This window comes from Dermochelys coriacea, chromosome 6, assembly GCF_009764565.3.
Source record: "Dermochelys coriacea isolate rDerCor1 chromosome 6, rDerCor1.pri.v4, whole genome shotgun sequence".
Taxonomy (NCBI): domain Eukaryota; kingdom Metazoa; phylum Chordata; order Testudines; family Dermochelyidae; genus Dermochelys; species Dermochelys coriacea.
In genome coordinates this window covers 32,394,535-32,416,128 of record NC_050073.1, presented here as the reverse complement: position 1 = coordinate 32,416,128, position 21,594 = coordinate 32,394,535, and the positions used below count along the sequence as shown (strand labels likewise).

Here is a 21,594-nt window from a genome sequence, read left to right as displayed (position 1 = left end):
TTTCACACTGCATAGTAATGCCTGGAAAATATGGAATACAGACATGATACTTAATGTGGAATGTAAAAGTGATCACTGCTCAAGGCTTGATTGATATTAGCTTCTTTATTATGACATTTTAAAAAAGAATAGTGGGATTCATTATCCAATTTTACCGGCTGCAGTCACTATTACAGTGCAGGAAATGAAAAATAAATAGAATTAACATTAGAGTAATACTGGACTAAACAGTAACAGAGGACTAAAATGGCATTCATATTCATCTAATTTATTGTTCCTGTTTTGCCATATTAGTTTACAGATAACAAAACTGGATCAACAATCTATTCTGAGACCGTTATTACATCTATAAAAGATGGAGAAAGCAAGAGGAATCATGTGAGTGAAGACTTCCTTTTTTCTTTTAAAAATAAAGCCAACGTTTTTGTTTAATCATCTAGACTAAACCAGTACAGTTTAGAGCTCAGCCCAGCAGAACTTTTAAATATTAAAAACAAACCACTTAGCTTTACACAAAATAATATTTTAAAACACCTTTTAACTACCAGGAATTGCCAGTGTCAGGCTGACACTTTTTTTTTTTTTGGGGGGGGGGGTATAGTTCCTTTCTTATTGAAGGATCCCAGAGAACCTTAGAAACTAACTTGCTATCTTCATTCATGCAAAACTCATACTGAAGCCTTATGGGAGTTTTGCCTGAGAAAGCACAAAAGCAGTACTTAATTTGCACCAGGGTTTGCCAGGGGTGATCATTGGCAGTTCATAACTATGGCGCTTCTGGGCTTGCTGCATCAGTTATCAATGTAAAAAAAAATGCTTGAGCCCCAGCACTCTCTTATAGCAAATTAAGTACTGCACAAAATAATCTGACATATACATTCTTCACAGCTGAAGTTAAGCCATTTGTGGGGTACAGAGAACATCAGAGTAGGTGGTTTCTTCACTGTGTTCTTTGGCTGCTGCCTGATGTCATTCAGCCGAGCAACACTATCAGGCAAGCCAGTGGCTAAGGAAATTAAATTAGATTCCACTGCCTGAACTCCAGTATAAACTCCCAGTATCTTCTGTTCCTCATAACCTTCTGGTACCTAGCACCACAAGGTTTGAAGTGTAGCATAATGTGGAAGAATTATTCTGATTTTGTGGGTAAGCATAATGGTGGGTATAAAGGTTTTGTTGGCATGAGCTGGGATGGGGCTATCGCCACATCCTGATTATGCAGATCATTCCAATGAGAGCTAGTATTTCTTTAGTGCCACTTTGCTGCATAGGTGTTCTGTCTCTGTCTTGTATTTTACAGAAAACATCTTCAGAAAAAGTTATTGGTACTATTTATATTCATCTTCTACTTTTCATGTCTCTTGTTCAAATCTCTCCTAAATCTCACTTTTTCAGAAATGCCCATAAATAGAGATTTAATTGTTAAAATCCAAACAAACAAAACTCCAGGATTTTCTGACAGTGGTGCAGAATATTGCTCATTCTGCACTTCAAGCTAGTGTAATACCAAAGATTGGGAAAATGGAATTTCTATATTTTGGGGAGAAATAGTTTTGTGGCTTTATTTTTTAAGAAGGTGGTTGTTTGAAGCCGGTCAGTGGGGTGAAATGTAAAGAATAAACCTGGTAGAGCACAATCAGGCCTCATTCCTTCAATCACCTTTATTTTTACTACCATAGGAATCCTATAGGTTTTAATGGCTAGAGTGCAGGTGAGACAGTCCATGGTGCAAGTTAAGTAATTTATCATACAGTTCCAAAATTTACCTTGAGAATTTGAAGTTTTAGATCAGAGAAGTACTTTGTCAGGTAATCAAAGAATACTAATGATAGTCAAACACTGAAACGGTTGAAGATCTAAAAATTTACCTTGCTTTTCATAAATCTTCCACTTACTGTGTTTAGGTTACATGACAGCTTTCTGGCTTCTGATATTGCTGCTTATTTGTCTCTTCTCCCTCTTCCTGCTGCCTTCTGAGATCACATCTTTCATGTTTATTGTGCTTCTTTCTTGGAACAAGCTGCTAGTTCAATCCTGCTCAGGGAGCCTCTGTGGAGGAGTACTCCTCCTTTGTGCCCTTTATCCTATTATTGAACTCTAAATAAACTTGTTCTGTTAGCATCAGCATGAAAATTTCTCTACCAACTTTATTAAAATGGAGATGGAAGGGGATTTCTCGATAGCCATGTATGTTTAATTGAGAAGTCTTGCTGCTAGCAAAGTAAAATATTAATTACTGAAACATTAATAACTTTCTTGCATGAATATTTACAATTTATCCAGGACACTGATAACTGTATAAAGTATCTTCTATTTGTAGTTTAGAACCTTAAGTCTGGTCTGTGTTGATATGATTGAAAAATAACTTTTGTATGGCAGCTCTTTGGTGTCCTAGCCAAAATGATTTGGTTGTCTCAGTCGAGTCCCTAGGAGGGGGTGTTTACATTGCATAGATCACCCTCAGAACTGGAATCAGTTTAAACCCTAGAGGCAATCACCAGGGACACATTGAGGTATGCTGGCATGGGGCAGTGTAGACTGGAACAACAGTGCACTGCTACTGCTTTGCTGTCAGTAACTAGTTTCTTTTTTTGGGGCTGCCATCTTTTGTGGGGAGAATTTTTTTTTTTTTTTTAAACCAGTGCTACAGCTGCTTGCAGGCAAATAAACACTTCCCTGGGTCTCTGGCTTATAAGTCTATCTCCATTCCACACTGGAAGCTCACCCCACTGGTTTTTGATGTACTGCTAAGGGAGATATAACAAAGTGCCATACTTGGACAGCCCAATTTGCAGTCCTGCCGCACTGTAAAACACTGGCTTGAAGCAGCAGCGAGGGTAAGCCAGGCTTCTTGGTGGTGGTTTGTAGCAAAGCGAGACTCACCGGCGCAGCAACTCCTGCTGGTGATCCTGGGAATTTGCTAGATTCCAAGCCCAGAGCGCCCTCTGCAGGCCAGTGGTTCGCCTACCGCTGGCCCCCTATCCCTCCCAGTGCCCCTTTACCTTGGGGTTCTGCCCAAGCAGTACCCCCACACTCTGGCTCTCCCCTCCCTGGAGAACCCCCAACCCTCTACACCCACCTTTCCTCAGTGGCTACTGCCAGTCATCATCTAGGCCCCGCTCACTGGGGTAGACTGCAGTTTGTAATGGCCACCCATCATTGGTAAGGGGAGTTTAGACCTGCTGCCTTCGCCTAACCCCAGGCTGTTCCTCCCAGTCCCTGTACCTGCATAGGCCTCTGTCAAGGCCTGCAGCTTGGGAGTTGCCAGGATGGACCTCTCCAGCTCCTCCTCCCTTTCCCCAGCACTGCTCTGACTCAAGTACCCTTCTCTCCCAGGCAGCTAGGTCCAGAAACAGACACTCAGCTGCTGGTTCACAGCCCTTTTATAGGGCTAGCTGTCTCCTCATTGGATGCGGCCCCAGCTGTGGCTGCCTTTCCAGCCTTCTTATTGGCTCTCAGCCCAGCCCTCTCCAAGGGCGGGCTTTTAACCCTTTCTGAGCCGGAGCCGGGGGACTGCCTCGCTACAGTGGTGTCATGGCTGAGGGGATGGAGGGAAAACAAGGCTGAATACCATGGGGCTGGGAGAGCAGTGATGCTGAAAATTGTATGAGGAAATAAGTCAGGGTGAAAATTGTAATGGGTTAATGCAGAGAGGCTGAAGATAACACTGAAGGGCTCAAGGCAGCAGAGAAGGCCCAAGGCCTGACATCACTAAGGTAAGGAGGAAACTAGAAAGAAGTAACTGGGGGAAAGAGGAGGAAGGTGCCTGCTGCGATTGAAAGTTGGCAGAGGGAGAAACTGAGTGTGGGTGCAAGGAACATGGGAATTCTTGGAAAGGCTTATGTTTATGGACCCTTTGTGTTAACCCACTCGCAGATCTCAAATGACTACCGCTTATCTGCTGGTAAACAAAAGAGGTATAATATTCTAATGCTGAATAGTATCTGTCTAGAGATTAGGGCCAGATTCAACCCCACTGATTTAAGGTTCTAAACACTGTATTATCTAGGAACGAGATAGATTTGTTTGGTTTTTTTTTTTAAATGAGGAACACAGTTTTGTACTTGTAGCAGTGAAGAGGTTAATGTCTATCTCTTATGTGCAGTATAGTATTTGGGAATGAAACTAATTTTGTAATCTAACTTTCTGGCAAGCTGTGTACCAAAGTAGAATGACAGCCAGATTGTAAGTCATGCAGCATTCCTGCTAATAAGGACACGTGTCAGTGTGGAGTATTTCTTGGAACAACTACTATATTTTCTCCAGCAAGTTCACACCGTAGACTTGAACTTCTTTCATTTGCTCTTCCTAGTACAGAGCTTGCTAGACATTTGTTTAAAGTTGCTGGCTTTATAAGAACTATTCGTAGTATAATATATTTTAAAGCCCCAAAGCTGAGAACTGCAAAGATGCATTTTTTTCCCCTATGTTAATGACTCCTTCCCCCAATTAAGTCTCTCTCAAAGAAGCTTTTTAGAGTCACCATACAGCATATATAAGGGGAACATAAGTGGTGGTAGTGTCTTAAATTTTCAAAATTGTTTTCAGATAATTTGTTTCATCAGAATATCCAAAATTTTTTTCTTCCAGCTCATATTTTGGAATTTTCTTATTTGGGTGAGGATAGTCATAACTATAATTAAGTTGTCTAACACTTCGTATGTTACATTTTCTTGCAATTTTTTAACTATATATTTTGACAAAGGAAATATTGGGGTTACTGTTACTTATGCAACACCATAAATGCTTGATGCTGTAAGTCTATATATGTATACAAAATGTTACTCTAAATATCTTAATTTAGAATATGTTATATGCAGTCTCTCGCAGCACCATGTCTATAACACATCAAGCCTCTGGGAAGAATTGAATTCTAGAGTCATGGAGGTCGTCTTGGAGAATACATGCACTCACATTTTGTGCCCATAGCCCTCCCCCAAATAAACTGCAGATACAAATCTGCAGTATTGCTAACCTCAAACATTCAAAAACCATGAGTCATGCCCAAAAAATCATGAGCCTAGCTTATAGTTGTTTTTTAAATAATAAATATTTGGATTAGTTTTACTTGCCTCTTGGTTTGCGAATATTTAGCATGCACTTCCTTCACATTTTCAAGCTTTTTCTCTGCAATAATGAGGGATAGAAACTTACTTTTAAAAAAAACGAAAGCTGATGTTCTCATGCAAATGCCTGATTCCAGCAGATGGGACTTTAAGAATGAGTCTCAAGATAAAACTGTGAGAATTGATTACACTGAGTCTAATTGCTTGCACTGCTAACTGTCAAGTTTTTGCTCGCAATTTAATAATGGTGCAAAATGTAGGCATTTTCTGCCGCCCCACCACTACCTTCTCTCACTCACACTTTGATTTGTCATTGCACTAAACCCTTTCATCTCCCACAAAGTGTGGATCATTAAAAATGCAGACAACTTACAACTGTGAAGAAAAGGCAATGCTTTTGGAAAATTTGGCCTTTAAGCAGACATTGCTTAATTGATTCCATTGCATGCCCAGTGCCCTGATTTTTTTTAAACTTGTATTTAGTGGTCTTTTTGACATTTCTGCCACAATATGTTGGCACATTTCCTCTCTCCATTCTCCAACTCAGAGAAGCCTTTCAAATAGGAACTGCTGAGGAGGTCAGTGCAAAAGAGCTCCAGCTTTCTGGGAAAAATTTAAATGACAGGGAGTACAGAGTTTTAAAAAAAACCTATGGTTACCTTTTTGTGCTGTTTGGTTTTTTTTAAAGCCAAATGCTGGAGAGGATGTAGAAATAAGGACTTCTCTGCACATATGGTGGGAATATTCTTCGATAATAGAATTTTGAAGGAATATAGTAACATTTAAGGTAACCCATGGTGATTCTGTTAGGTTGTAGTCCAAAGCAGGACACTGATTCAGCAAAGGACCCATTCATCACATTTTGGAAGGGGACAGGTTACTCCAGCATTAGTGGAATGGAGAAACAAGGTATGGGAAATCATTGCAATGCGGGGAAAAATGAATAGCCTTACACCAGGAACAAGCAGATTTCACAATGTACAGTTACCATTTTGGGAGTTTGAACAAAATATTTACATAGAACCATATAATGTTAACCAAACAAATGGACTTTTTAAAGGTGAAAGCAGAAGGATAGCAGGGCAGATGATTTCTATGGATGCATATAATAGCTGGCTGTGATTTATGTGATTTATAAAGGGTGAAAGAAGAGAAGAAGGGAACAATTTCTGAAAAATCTCGGGCATGGAAGTTGGAGCATCAGTTCACATTTTAACAATTGTGTGTTGTAGGCTAGACTTTCTAACGTTGTCACTCCCTAGATCTGTGAGTCCCTCTTGGTTCTTTGCAGTTTAAATAAAGTGGAATTAGTAGGAGAAAGATGAGTTATGATTGTTAAGATTTCATACTTGTGTAGAAATCTGAATTTATTAGATTAAGGTTAATAAGTGTATAAACATCTGTATGTTTGATTCTTTTCAGTTTATTGATGAAGAAAGTTTTAAACAGTGTTGCCCTCTTGTAACCACAGACAGATTAACTTCAAAACTGACCAACCAATATTAAAATACAGTAGCTCCAGGACATGAAATATATTTCATTGCATAATATCAGCAACTGGGAGACCATAAAAAAGCTGATTATTATAAATAAATGCCTTTTATTATAATTGGACATTATAGACAATGAAATGAAGAAAGTTCCTATGGCAGTAGAAGTCCCTGTTTAAAATAAATAAGAGGTTGTGGCACAGTTTAAAATTGTGTGCAATTTTATACCATGCTCTCAACAATTTATTTTGCACTTTTAACCACCTCGCCTGTACTCTGACCACTAGATCACCAACTACTGGATTACTTCTGATATTCCAAATTCCAGAACAGCTTTTACATCCTTTCTGCTTGTATAGTTTTTGTTGTGCCCATCATATGGTATATGAGCACTGAAGAGAAGCCATTTTTAATAATAAAAGTAGTAGCCACAAAAATATTTCCTCCTTACATCCAAAGGAGGAATTTTTTGTTTCAAAATTACTCTGAAGATAAGGACAGGAGAGAGTAGTCATGTTATACCAATAAAATAAAAACCAGCTGGATCTTATTAAAGGGGATAAGAAAAATGTCATTTATTGTGAACACAAAAAGAATCATAGTAGGCAGTCAGTTACAGCTATAACATTTCATTCAGTTTCACATTCCTTCATATGTTTGTTCATACACACGCACACAGGTTCTGCAGCTACTATATAGTTACCAGTCCTGAATGTAGCTTGAGTTCGTGGCTTGGGTTCATAGCTTGTGGCGGCTAACTGGCAAGGAAAGCCGGGCACAAGGAAGAGCTGGGTCTCTGTTGGGCATGCACTGATGCCCTTCCATGTTGGCAGCCAGGGCCAGTGCAAGGATGTTTTGCGCCCTAGGCGAAACTTCCACCTTGCACCCAGCCTGAGGCACACCCCCGTGGCAGCTCCCTGCCGCCCCCCCCCTCCCTTCCTCCCCTCGGCCCTGGGAGCCGTGCAGTAGCTCCCCGCAGCCCCCTCCCTCAGCCCGGGGAGCCACACGTGGCAACTCCCCACCCCAGCTCACCTCTGCTCTGCCTCTTCCCCTCCCACCGCTTCTCCCGCCTCCCAGGGTTGTGGCGCCAATCAGGTGTTTGGCGCGCAAGCCTGGGAGGGAGAGAAGCAGAGCGTGGCAGAGATGAGCTGCGGCGGGGAGCGGTTCTCCTGTGCATAAATCCCCCTTCTTCTCTTCTGCTGAGATATCAATGTTAAAACTGTTATATGATTTATAGAAAAGTTATTTTGGATCATACTTAGAAGTTTCTAACATTAATTTCTTATAATTTGTCTCCTTCAGAGGCCTGTACAGTTACCAATAAGATCATAAATGCTGACAGCCAGGATTTAAAGGAATAGCGATATTAAAAACCCATAGAATGTGTACACACTCTTGTCTTTTTTTTTTTTTTTAAATTATTCTGAGTTTGTGCAGCATCTAGCACAGTGGGTTTCTGGTCCAAGGAGAGGGCTCACAGATGCTATGGTATTACAAATAATAAACGTGGGGATTTTAGCCTAATTTAAAAATGTTATTTTCTTATTTGTCAGTATTGGTACTCTCAGAATATCCCTGTAGATGATAGGGCTTGGGGAGGGAGTTCTAGCATCAAATGAGGAACACACAGTGCTCTTCTCTTCTCCTTGTTTTTTCATGCTACTAACCTTTCTCCCTTCCCCCAAAACATTAATAGATTCCAGGGCCAAAAGGGACCATTATGATGTAGTCTGACCTCCTGTATAACACAGGCCATAGAACTTTCCCAAAACTAATTCCTAGAGCAGATCTTTTAGAAAAATATCTGATCTTGATTTTAAAATGGTCAATGGTGGAGAATTCACCACAGCTTTTGGTAAAATGATCCAATGGTTAATTACTTTGACCATTAAAATTGTATGTGTTATTTCCAGTCTGAATTTGTCTCGCTTCAACTTCCAGCCATTGGATCATGTTATAACTTTCTCTGCTAGATTGACAAGCTCATTATTAAATATTTGTTCACCTTGTAGATATTTATAGACTCTAACCAAGTCACCCCTTAATCTTCTCTCTTGCCCTTCTCTTATCTAAGTTGTATAGATTCAAAGAGCACAATCTATCGCTATTTTTTCTAATCCCCTAATCATTCTCATGGCTCTTCACTGAACCTCTCCAATTTATCAACGTCTTCCTTGAATTGTGGGCACCAGAACTGGACACAGTATTCCAGCAGCAGTTGCAACAGTGCCAAATATAGAGGTAAAATAACCTCTCCATTCCTATCTGAGATTTTCCTATGCGTCCCAAGATCACATTAGCTCTTTGGGCCACAGTGTTGCACTGAAAGCTCATGTTCAGCTGATTATCCACCATGGCCCCCAGTTCGTTTTTAAGAGTCACTGCTTCCCAGAATAGAGTCCCCCATCCTGTAAGTATTGATGGTGTCCTTACTTCTGTATAAAGATAACACTAGAGATGACTGTAAGCTGCTTAGGGCAGGGACATTGTTTTGTTTTACACCTGTTAAGCACCATACACACTTGGCACAATATAACCTATATTAGAACAAAAGGGAAATTCTTTCACCTCTGACCGGGCGTTGGTTTGGCTCTGCATCACAAAAAGCGTCAAACTACTCTGTGACAGAATATCTCAGTTGATATTCTCACATGGAGGCCATCAGATTATCTGACTGTTTCAAGTCCCTAGAACAGGAACTAGGCTCCTTGCCAGTTCTGGCACTGAACTCCAGTTCTTGGGAGGTGCTGCATGGGTGAGAGGCGCCATTTAAATTCCCAGGCTAACATTCCCTTTCTCAGATTTCAGCTAGGATTGATAGATGACAGGCTTGGATCCAAGGAACTTGCATCCCTTTAAGGGGCCAAATTCAGGCCTGGTGTAAATGGATGCATGGTTGGTGAAGTCATTGTTTTTTTGCATCCACTTATACCAAGTCTGACTGAGGTCAAAACATCGTATAATTTATTTTCCTGGGACACAGTGTTTAGTATGTACATTTGGAAAAACAAAAGCTCATATACAGAAAACAATTTGAGTCACAAGGTCTCTGCTGGTACCGTATCAGGGTCAAAACATTATCCCATTCTGCTTGCTTGCTTGTCCTTTGTTTAGCTGTAGTAAACTAGACTAAGTGGTGCATAAATAATTAAAAACAGAATTTGCTCTGCTGAGATGTTCATTACATAGAGATTAGCTGTGAAACTCTCACACTTGCTAAGTTGCATTAATTTAATATCCTTCCTTTCTAGTGCTAGTTTTTTTGCATGTGTTCATTTCACAAAAAAAGTTTTTAGCAAGTACATTTTTAAACCACATTTTTTTAAATAAAGCATTCATCTTGGTACTGCAAGTCCACTTAATTCAAATAGAGTAGAACAGAGGCCAGTCTCTCAGCAGGGATGTGTGAGAGAGCTTCAGGAGCATAAGAACTTTCCTTTTCAGTGCAGTTGGCTGAAAAATATTCCTCTCTTCCCATATCTCATTAGTAGATGCTCTGTTGAGAATGCTTGTAGGTCCTTGGTAGATGTTACGGGTCATTACTTCTGTCTGGGGAGGTTAAGGAGAGTACCTCTTCAAAGTAGTACTGGGAGTCTTGTTCTTGGCATTTTTCTTTGCACTTTCAAGGTACATTGTCAGCGAAGGGGTTTCCTTGCTTCTTCAGGTATGGCATCTGGTTGCCAAGTACTTACTGTTGTGAAGGCTCTTTTCTAGTGCCTGCTCTTTATTTCTCTGGCTGGAAAGTTTGCTGTCTGGACACATGAGTTATGGACAGATGGAGTGAGAGGATGCAGTAAGAGAATTTTTTCAGCTCAGGTCCACCAATCCAGAACTTCCTATCTATTGAGTTACGTAGCAGTTTCATATTAAGTGTGCCAAGTTTCAGCCTTCGAAAGTAATTTGTTTGATTTGAAACTGAGTATGCGTCTAATCTTGTGCTCTTATTCGAGTGTTCAGAAACTTTGTCTGGAGAATGATAGTTCAATAGTCCAGAAGGTTTTAAAAAATTGCATTCTTATTAATTACTGCTGACAGACAATCTTGAAAAAGAGTGTTCAAGTTGTCACCTCCAGACTAGTGAACTCAAGATGCAGGAAATACTGGTAACGGGTAAAAATTCTTCACTGTGGTTCTGTTGACCCCATCATACTAGAAAGCAAGATTTTATAGAGCAATGATACTCAATTAGATCTTCCCATGGGACTATTTGAGAATTTAATGACAAAAGGTGGGCCATTTGTGTAGATGGGTGGGGGGGGACTTTCTGCTGCCATTAAAGAAAGACATTGATTGCAATATAAATATCAGTGTTTCTATCCTTTAGCAAAGTTTATAAATCAACATTTATTACCTGTGTTTTTGGCAATCTCTAATTGGAGAGGTCATATTGATGGCCTCTGGCAAGCTTTGTGAAAAGTGGGTTTGTAGGAGGTCAGTGGTAAAAATGCTCATCTGTCAGGCGATGGCGGTGATAGTTTTTTATAATATTCATAGTAGAAAACCCAGATTTCCAGAGGTAAATTGATCCGAACATCATTAAAAGATTGTTAGATTCTGGCTATTCTGAAACTCATCAGCATATTGAGTCCAGAAATCACAAAGTCCCCCTTCTCTGAATTTTGCCTTCAAGACATCTGAGCTCTGCAGCCTTACAATTTCTAATTGAAAGGCACCTTCACCAATTGAATCGAGAATGTTCTTAGCTACAGAAGGGTAAGGTCCATCAGCGGAGACAACAAATGAATCATGGACAAATAAAAGCAAATCCTTTGGAATTTTAAAAATCTCAAATTGCATTTTAAAATTTTCCATCAGCTTGTTTAGGATTTCTTGCATCGTTTTCATTGAAGTTTCATCTGTAGCAACAACACGAAATGTGGGAAAGTGCAACATCTTTCTAGTTAAGTCTATCTGAAAGATTTGAAGATGCCTCTGAAAGGCACACACTTTCAAAGAGATTCTTGACACTGTTTGCATGGCGTTGGAGCTGCAAGTTGAGGGAATTCAAATGTCCAGTAATATCGCATAGAAAAACTATCCGACATAGAGGGGTCGTCATAAATTTCAGGAAATTGCAAGCCTGTTGGTCTTGTGCTTTGAAAGATTCTATTTCTTTTTGAAGTGCACAAAACCTCTTTAGCATGTGCCCCCATTTAATCAGCAAATGTTGTGCTGCAACAGGTCACTGTATTTTACAAGACATTTCAGTCAAAGAGCTTTAAAATAAAATGTTGTTAGCTAAAAGTTGAGCGTATGTAGCTTACTAATTTCATCACAATACCCATTGTTGTTTTTGTTTTGAAGTCCCCAGACAATTTACCAGACAGGACAGTGTGGTGAATGATGCAGTGAAATGTATTTAACAAAGGGTGTATTACTGCCAAAATTGAAGCAAAGCTCTTCTCTTTCCCTGTCATGGAGGGAACTCCGCCTTTAAAAAGTAAGTTTAAAGATCTAAACCATATCTAAGCCAGATTGGTGAAAATTTCAAGGAAGAATTTTTGTTCTTAATACCTTTATAGAAACCTACGCCAAAGAAGATCTAAACCTGTGGATGGTCAGTGTAAACAAATGGTCTCATGGCCCGCCAGCAGATTACCCTGATGGGCCGCAGGTTGCCCACCACTGATTCAAGGAATATCTTCCATGCTAACTGATACCAACGCACTTTACAAAAACTCTTTCTAGAAATTGTCACTTCTGAGCTATAGCCGTTTTTGGGGTGAAATACAGTAGCAGTTTACACTGCTAGTTGTACCATTTTAGGAAATGAAGACTTCTTCACCCTATTGAAAGTGTAGGGAATATTTGTGGGGGCAGAAAGTAATGACCAGAGATTAACTTTAGCCAGTACCCTGGGGTTATACAATGTACCTTAATCTTACAATAAGTACTATGTGCTCTAATTACCACAAGTAGTCAATAGGACTGCATTTTTTTAACATTTCCTGAAATACAGTACCTCTAAAACTGTACATGGGCATTGCTTAAGACAGAAGAATGCTATCCTGAGTCTCCATTACCTTTTCCTTCTCACATGATTCTTTGCAGGCTCCCATTCAAATACTAGGTCATTCCAGTACTGTTTTTTTGCTCATGAGATTTGTCAGGATCACAGCACAAGGTGGCATGGATTACTTGACTTAGCTCTCTCTGCGAGCATAGGACACAAGGATGTCAGTAGCATCAGGAATAGTTTGGGTTAAACATTTATTCAGTTTTCCCAAACAAGCCATACAGCAGAAGGAAAAGATTCATTTCACCAAATATCCACTCTACACACAACACCCTTCCAAACCCAGCACGTAAAACAACACCAGCAAAACAGATAATGTAATAAGAAAGTGAAATGGTAAGTAACAAACACATTGTTATAACTGTACAGAGTCCAAGACAAAGATTAAGAGGACAAATCATTTTCCCTGTTGATGGCTGTGGGTGAGCCTGGACACAGAAAAACTGGTGAAGTTCTGCTTTGTCAAGATGGGGAGGGGTCTGGAATTCCATAAAGGGGGGATTATTCTATCTACATGCCATGAAACTATTTTGCTTTTGGTGGGTAAGCTAGAGGATTGCTCTAGTGGTGCAGATTCACAGTGTAGGCTATGCAAGTTATTACTTATTAATCTAGTCAATATTCTGAAAACTCCCACCCTCCCTGACTTTCATCCAAGTTCTTGCAAACTAGGGAAAAAAAGTTTTGCTATTTACTTCTAAAATGCATAAAGCACAGTCTGATAGCTGATGTGTTCCATAGGGGGGAAATCCGAACCATAACTAGCAGTGTCTCAATCACCATGAAATTTCAAACACTTTTTGAGTCAGAGGGAGAACAAAGCGGGTTTCATTTAACTTGCATACATTTCTCACACAAATACCGAACTTTCTTCCCACCTCTGCCACATCTTAACTGAGATGGGAAGAAAGGTAAACATTGGGCTCAATTCTCCATTGTCCGGGCACCTTGTGTAGATTTACACCAATGCATAATGGGTACAGAACACAAGGTTTCAGAGTAGCAGCCATGTTGGTCTGTTTTGCAAAAAGAAAAGGAGTACTTACGGCACTTTTGAGTAACAAATTGATTTGAGCATAAGCTTTCGTGAGCTACAGCTCACTTCATCAGATGCATTCAGTGGAAAATACAGTTGGGAGATTTATATACACAGAGAACATGAAACAATAGGTGTTACCATACACACTGTAACGAGAGTGATCACTTAAGGTGAGCTATTACTAGCAGGAGAGCGGGGCTGACTTAGAACAATGCTTCTTCAACTCTCATCCCCTAATGCCCCTACTCTACTTGCGCTATATTGATGACATCTTTATCATCTGGACCCATGGAAAAGAAGCCCTTGAGGCATTCCACCATGATTTCAAGCATTTCCATCCCACCATCAACCTCAGCCTGGACCAGTCCACACAAGAGATCCACTTCCTAGACACTACGGTGCTAATAAGCGATGGTCACATAAACACCACCCTATACTGGAAACCTGCTGACCGCTATTCCTACCAACATGCCTCCAGCTTTCATTCAGTCCACACCACACGATCCATTGTTTACAGCCAAGCTCTACAATACAACCACATTTGCTCCAACGCCTCAGACAGAGACAAACACCTACAAGATCTCTATCAAGCATTCTTACAATTACAGTACCCACCTGCTGAAGTGAAGAAACAGATTGATGGAGCCAGAAGAGTACCCAGAAGTCACCTACTACAGGACAGGCCCAACAAAGGAAATAACAGAACGCCACTAGCCATCACCTTCAGCCCCCAACTAAAACCTCTCCAACGCATCATCAAGGATCTACAACCTATCCTGAAGGACGACCCATCACTCTCACAGATCTTGGGAGACAGGCCAATCGTTGCTTATAGACAGCCCCCTAACCTGAAGCAAATACTCACCAGCAACCACACACCACACAACAGAACCACTAACCCAGGAACCTATCCTTGCATCAAAGCCCATTGCCAACTGTGTCCACATATCTATTCAGGGGACACCATCATAGGGCCTAATCACATCAGCCACATTATCAGAGGCTCGTTCACCTGCACATCTACCAATGTGATATATGCCATCATGTGCCAGCAGTGCCCCTCTGCCATGTACATTGGTCAAACCGGACAGCCTCTACGTAAAAGAATAAATGGACACAAATCGGATGTCAAGAATTATAACATTCAAAAACCAGTTGGAGAACACTTCAATCTCTCCGGACACTTGATTACAGACCTAAAAGTTGCAATTCTTAAACAAAAAAAACTTTAAAAACAGACTCCAATGAGAGACTGCTGAATTGGAATTAATTTGCAAACTGGATACAATTAACTTAGGCTTGAATAGAGACTGGGAGTGGATGGGTCATTACACCACAGTAAAACTATTTCCCCATGTTTATTTCTCCCCTTCCGCCCCCCACTGTTCCTCAGATGTTCTTGTCAACTGCTGGAAATGTCCCACCTTGATTATCACTACAAAAGGTTCTCTTTCCCCCCTCCCCCCTGCTCTCCTGCTGGTAATAGCTCACCTTAAGTGATCACTCTCATTACAGTGTGTATGGTAACACCCATTGTTTCATGTTCTCTATGTATATAAATCTCCCCACTATATTTTCCACTGAATGCATCCAATGAAGTGAGCTGTAGCTCACAAAAGCTTATGCTTAAATAAATGTGTTGGTCTCTAAAGTGCCACAAGTACTCCTAAATTATTACACAAGGTGCTGAGCATAGTGAATCTGATCCATAGGATCTAATTCTCCACTTAGACTGGTTTTACATCAGTGCATATAACTCTGGTGATTTCAGTGGAGCTACTCTTCATATATACCAGCATAAATCAGAAGATAATCTGGCCTACGGTATCTGGAATAAAGGAGAGGTTACCAGACCCAATCCTCAGCTGGTGTGAATCTGTGTAGTTACACTGAAGTCAATGCCATTATGACAATTTAGCTCACCTGTACAAATAACCCAAATACAATCAGGGAAGTAGGTGAATGGGATGTTTACACAATGCCTCCTTCCAGTGGGGGAAGAAATTGCAAGCAAGCTGGGAGTTGTTAATTTCTCAATTGATCATAATCTGTAAATTTTAAAAGTGGTGTATAGGATTTACCAACACAATTCTGATTTAATGCTGAAATTAGTCAGATCACTCCCTCCCAGGGACCGTTTTCTTTTTGGCTGTCATTTGGGAATGCCTCTGTTGATTTGATGCTACATTGTGGTGTAACTGATGCGAGAATCTAGCTCAATACACAAGCATTAACGATGCAAACACTTCTGCATGTGAATAACTACTTGTTGTTAGTTTTGGCAGTATTGGAGTCATTTATGCCAAGCAAATCTTTCTCTCTAAATATTTAGAAGCTAAGTTAAAGGATTACCATCCAGGTAAAAATCATGGCTCTTTGTCAGGTGTAAATTTACTTCATAGGGAGGGAATATTTTTACTGCAATGGAGCTACACCAGTGTATGCCAGTTGAGGATCTGGACCACATTTTAAAAAGAATTCCAACCACAGTTATCATATGCTTAAATTCTGAAAGTTTAACCTTTTTCACTAGTACAATAGAGTTGTGTCTGGGTTTCTAACTACATGGTGGAAAATTTATATTACACTAAGAGGACAAAAGCTATCTGAAGAAAAAACATGAAAGCAATGACACTTTTTGTTAAATTTCATCTCTGAATTCTGTTCTTGTTTACATTGGCATAAAGTATCTGTAACTTTATTTAGTTATTTCAGATTTACACTGGCTCAAATTAAGAGCTCTTGGCAAATCGGTATTTTTTTTTTTAATTGGCAGTATCTCTGTTGCTGCTACACCCATTTTCCATGAAATCTGAAGGCTGTTATTCAAGGAAAGAAAATGTGATAATGAGCTGTGGTCTTTGACCTTTGGTTGCTAGGTTTCCAGCCAAAGCACGATAAGGATTGCCCTAGCTCTCGGCAAAAGTCACTGTGCTTCGTTTTACCATGCCAGCTTTCTCTTTTACAGGCTCAAGCAGCTGTGGCTTTCAACACTGTTTACGTTTGCTTGCTTGTTTTGGGCAGCAGTGAGCTATGACTCCATGGAAACTGCAGTTTCACTTTTCCCCACATCATTTCCATCACATCGTTAAGACGCTACTGAAGTCAACAGCTTCAGCTGTATACCCACACCATCCACTCAAAATGCTTCAGTGTCTACCATAACTTTTTTAGATGGAGTCAACGTTCTCTCCGACAGCACAGCATGCATGAAATAGGCCTGATTCAGAATGGCATAAGAGTACTAGATAACTTTGTGTACACTTGTGTCGCAGATGGGGATTACACCATTTTCAAAGGGTGACTCCCCATACTGTTTGGAGCAGCTGATTCACCCCCAATCAAAGGCAAAGCTCATAACTTACCTTCTTGATGTAAAGTCTTCCTGGCACTCATAATGGCTAATGTTCACTTTTTATAATACTTGCCATGTGTGTGGTTTGTTTTTTTTTTTTGGTTTTTTGCTGTAGTACAGTTAATGGCAGCTGACTGATGAAACGTTGGGGTGGTCTGATACTCCATGATTTGCAAAAAATCAGCCTGTTGCAAATGAGCTAAACTTTGTAATAGCTTGTGCATTCCCAAGAGATGCTTGTCACATATGAACTTTTCAGATTCATAGATTCCAAGGCCCGAAGTAATGACTGTGATCATCTAGTCTGATGTCCTGTATCATACATGCCACAGAACTTCCCCCAAACAATTTCTAGAGCATAGCTTTTAGAAAAACATCAAATCTTGATTTAAAAATATCAGTGGTGGAGAATCCACCATGACCCTTGGTAAATTATTCCCAATGGTTAATTACTCTCACCATTAAAAATGTGCATCTTATTTCCAGTCTGATAATTTGTCTAGCTTCAACTTCCAGTCACTGGATCATGTATACCTCTCTACTAAACTGATGAGCCCATTATTAAATATTTGTTCCCCATGTAAATACTTTAGCTCTTTAAGCCATAGCATCACACTGGGAGCTCATGTTCAGCTGATCATCCACCATGATCACCAAATCTTTTTCAGTCACCCCTTCCCAGGATAGAGTCTCCCATTCTGTAGGTACAACCTACATGCTTTGTTCCTAGATGTATACATTTAGCCATATTAAAACACACATTTTTTGCTTGCACCCAACTAACCATGCAATCCAGATGGCTCTGAATCAGAGACCTGTCCTCTTCATTATTTACCACTCCCCCAATTTTTCTGTCATCTGCAACCTTTATCAGTGATGATTCTGTGTTTTCTTCCAGATCACTAATTAAAACTGTTAATTACCAGAGGGCCAAGAACTGATCCCTGCACACCCTTCTGCAGGGTGACTCTGACGATTCCCGATTTACAATTACATTTTGCAAGTAGCTAACCGATAAGTCTAATCCTTTTAATGTGTGTCATGTTAATTTTATATTCTATTTTTTAATCAAAATATCATGTGGTACCACATCAAACACCTTAAAGAAGTCTAAGCATATTACATCAATTCCATTACCTTTATCAACCAAACTTGTAGTCACATTAAAAAAAAAAATCTCAAGTTAGTTTGACAGGACTTATTTTCCATAAACCCATGTTGATTTGCATTAATTACTCTCCTTTAATTCTTGATTAAATCAAGTCCCATATCAGCTGCTCCAGTGTCTTGCTAAAAATAGTAGTGTAGAATAGGCAGCCGCAGAACGGGCTGGGCAGCCGCAGAACGGGCTGGCCATCCCGGCCTGAACCATGAGGGAACGTACTTCAGGGGGTGAAGCACCCATGCTGCTGCTGCCCAGGCTACTACAGCTACAGTACTATTTTTGCATGCTAGCTCAGATGAGCGCTTGCATGACTACGGGTACGCAAACTGTGACTCGCACTCCAGCTTGTAGTGTAGATGTAGCCTTAGTATTATTACCAGATTTTTTTCTACCCAAAGTTGGACTCAAGGGTTAACTCCTGTCTTCATCTTGCATAACTACTTTGTGTCTGTCTTTTAGCTGTTTCTGTTGACATAAATTTAAACAGTGAGCAGATTTGCAGACGGTGGAGGGATAGCAAACAGATGGAGGACAAAACCAGACAGTACACTGATTTGGAAAGATAAGAGTAGCAAGCAATGAATAATAGTCCTTCATATATTGGAAGGAAATAAATCACAGATGTATAATGAGGATATAACCACAAACAAATTCATTTTATGTGATGGGTATCTTGTTTCCTTAATAGTATCTGATTGCTCATTGGTGTAATAAAGTTGCTGTGGGAGTGGTGTTGGATTGGGCTTGGAAGAGGAGGTGGTCTACACAAGGTTCTGTATCTTAAAATGTGATTTATAAAATGAAAGTGTTTGAGAACCGCTAACTTTAGAATAAGGTAGCACAAGATGGAATGTAGAATGCAGTATCGCATGGCTCCTTCTGCTTACAGATAGGAAGGGGGAGCTATGACTTACTTTTTAAAATCAGTTCTATTCAGAGCTGTGCACCTCCTGGTGTGCTGCTGATGGATAAACTTCAGATTACTTTCCACCAGTGCTTGCTTCTCAGTTTTCAAAAAAAAAAAAAAAATTCTCCTTGGCACTCTCACAAGTAACTCTCCTAGAGAAGCATGGGTCTCCAAATAAGCCACATATATTTGGTGTACTTAGAATTTGCTCTGAGTAGCCACATACACTTGGCTCAGAACAGGAATCAAACCTTTGTTTTTGCTAGTTCTACTCAATCCAAAATGTTTTCACTGGAGTATCTAAATCAGAAGAATGAATATTAATTGGAGACTTACTTACCAAGCATCACAGATCACACCATTAATGGTGTGATATGCTCTAGAACAGGGCTGGGCAAACTTTTTGGCCCGAGGGCCACATCGGGGTTGTGAAATGGTATGGAGGGCTGGGTGGGGAAGGCTGTGCCTCCACAAACAACCTGGCCCCCGCCCACTCCCACTTCCTGTCCCCTGACTGTCCCCTTCAGAACATCCAACCCTCCCTGCTTCTTGTCTCCTGACCGCATCTAACCGCTCCCCCCATACCGCTCCCTGTCCCCTGACTGCCCCGCCCCTATCCACATCCCCGCCCCCGACAGGCACCCCAGGACCCCTGACCCATCCAACCCCCACCACTCCTTGTCCCCTGACCGCCCCATCCCTATCTGCCCCCCCCAGGACCCCACCTCCTATCCAACCCCACCTGCTCCCTGTCTCCTGACCGCCCCTCCCCCCCAAACCTCTGCCTCATCCAACCGCTGACTGCCCCCTGGGATCTTCTGTCCCTTAACCAACCCCCCCTACTCCCATCCCCTTACCATGCCGCTAAGAGTGGCAGGACAGATATATTGGAAAGCCTAGGAGGTGGGTGGGCACAAGCCGCACTGCCAGCGCAGCAACGTGCCTGTGGGGGAGCGGGAACAGCGGGGGAGGGGCCAGGGGCGAGCCTCCCTGGCTGGAAGCTCAGGGGCCAGGCAGGATGGTCCCGCAGGCCGTAGTTTGCCCATCTCTGCTCTAGAACAGTGATACTCAATAGGCAGTGGGTCAAATGTGGCCTGCCAAGGTTTCCTATGTGGCACACCACCTTAAAAAACTGTTTATAATTAATTCACGAATAGTGATGTGCTGCCTATCATTGCTTATGACTTCCTTAGTAAGTAACTTACTGGCAGTGCTTAATTTGTAATGAAAGAGGTGTTGGAGCTCAGCTCTGGAAAAAATTAAGCACTAGCTGGGCAGCTGCAGCTGCTGGCCAGGCATCCAGTTCTGTAGGCAGTGCCGCCACCAGCAGCAGCTCAGAAGTAAGGGTGGCACAGTATGGTGTATTGCTATCTTACTTCTGCACTGCTGATGGCGGCAGTGCTGCCTTCAGAGCTGTGCAGCCGGAGAACAATGGCTGCTGGCCAGGAGCCTAGAGGTGCCAGGGCTATGAATTGCCAAAAGCCTCAAAGTACCAGGGCTTGCCGCGGCTGAGCCCTGACACAAATTAATCACCGCTCATTGGATTTTACCTTCTCACAATCGCATCGGCTGCGATGGACCAAGGACACCCCCCATTTTTTCATTCGTGATGGAAATGGAGACGAAAAATGAATGCGAGTGGGAGCAAGTTGCAAAGTTGCCAGTGAAAACTCGGCTTTTAACCCGAACTGAACAATGGGTTTTTCTTTGTGTTATGTCACCTCATTTAAACCAAAACTTCTGCGCTTAACATGGCAAACCACGGTATCCGTCTGTAACATCGTCAATGTGAGGCGCAGCTTTGAATCAGAGCACAGTAACTTCAATATGACCTACCCTCCTGGCAGTGTTGCATGACGTGACAAAACTGAAAATCTGAAGTCTTCGTATCACGCTTCACAACATCAGCAACGGTACGGGGAAAAGCAACAGCTACTTCTCTTTAGATAATGTTGGTACTAGCTAAAAAAATAAAAGCTTTTCCTGGATGCCGAGCTTGTGAAGAAGTGCACATTGGAAATCCTGGAGCCTTGGGGGAGCTTTTTGCCAGAGATGAAAACAAGGATGATATTGTCAATTGTGTGAAGCAAGTTCCCCTGTCTGATTCCACAGCAGTGCAAAGATTGGAGGTAATTTATGAGGACTGTTTGTTAGCACCGCTTTCCGATTTAAAAAACACCAAATACACATTTTTCTGTGGACGAATCAAGTGATTTAAGTGACACTGCCAAGCTATCACTATTTGTTAGATTTTATGATGAAAAGTGCCACTGGGAGCTGTGGGCGGCCTACCTGTGGATGGTCAATGTAAACAAACTGTCTCGTGGCCCACCAGTGGATTACCTTGGCAGGCTGCAGGTTGCCCACCACCAAGAAGGAGGATCCTGGGAACTACAGGCCAGTCAGCCTCACCTCAGTCCCTGGAAAAATCATGGAGCAGGTCCTCAAAGAATCAATCCTGAAGCACTTAGAGGAGAGGAAAGTGATCAGGAACAGTCAGCATGGATTCACCAAGGGAAGGTCATGCCTGACTAATCTAATCGCCTTTTATGATGA

At 41.3% G+C, this 21,594-nt stretch overlaps 1 protein-coding gene across 3 annotated transcripts in view; it reads left to right on the top strand.

The window, feature by feature from the left end:
- Positions 1-21,594, top strand: part of DKK3 (dickkopf WNT signaling pathway inhibitor 3) — a 52,199-nt gene that overhangs the window by 7,329 nt on the left and 23,276 nt on the right. For all 3 annotated transcript variants that reach the window (XM_038404242.2, XM_038404241.2, XM_043516719.1), the window contains exon 4: positions 295-378. In XM_038404242.2, coding sequence (XP_038260170.1) covers positions 295-378 — 84 coding nt within the window. The remainder of the gene's footprint in view (positions 1-294; positions 379-21,594) is intronic.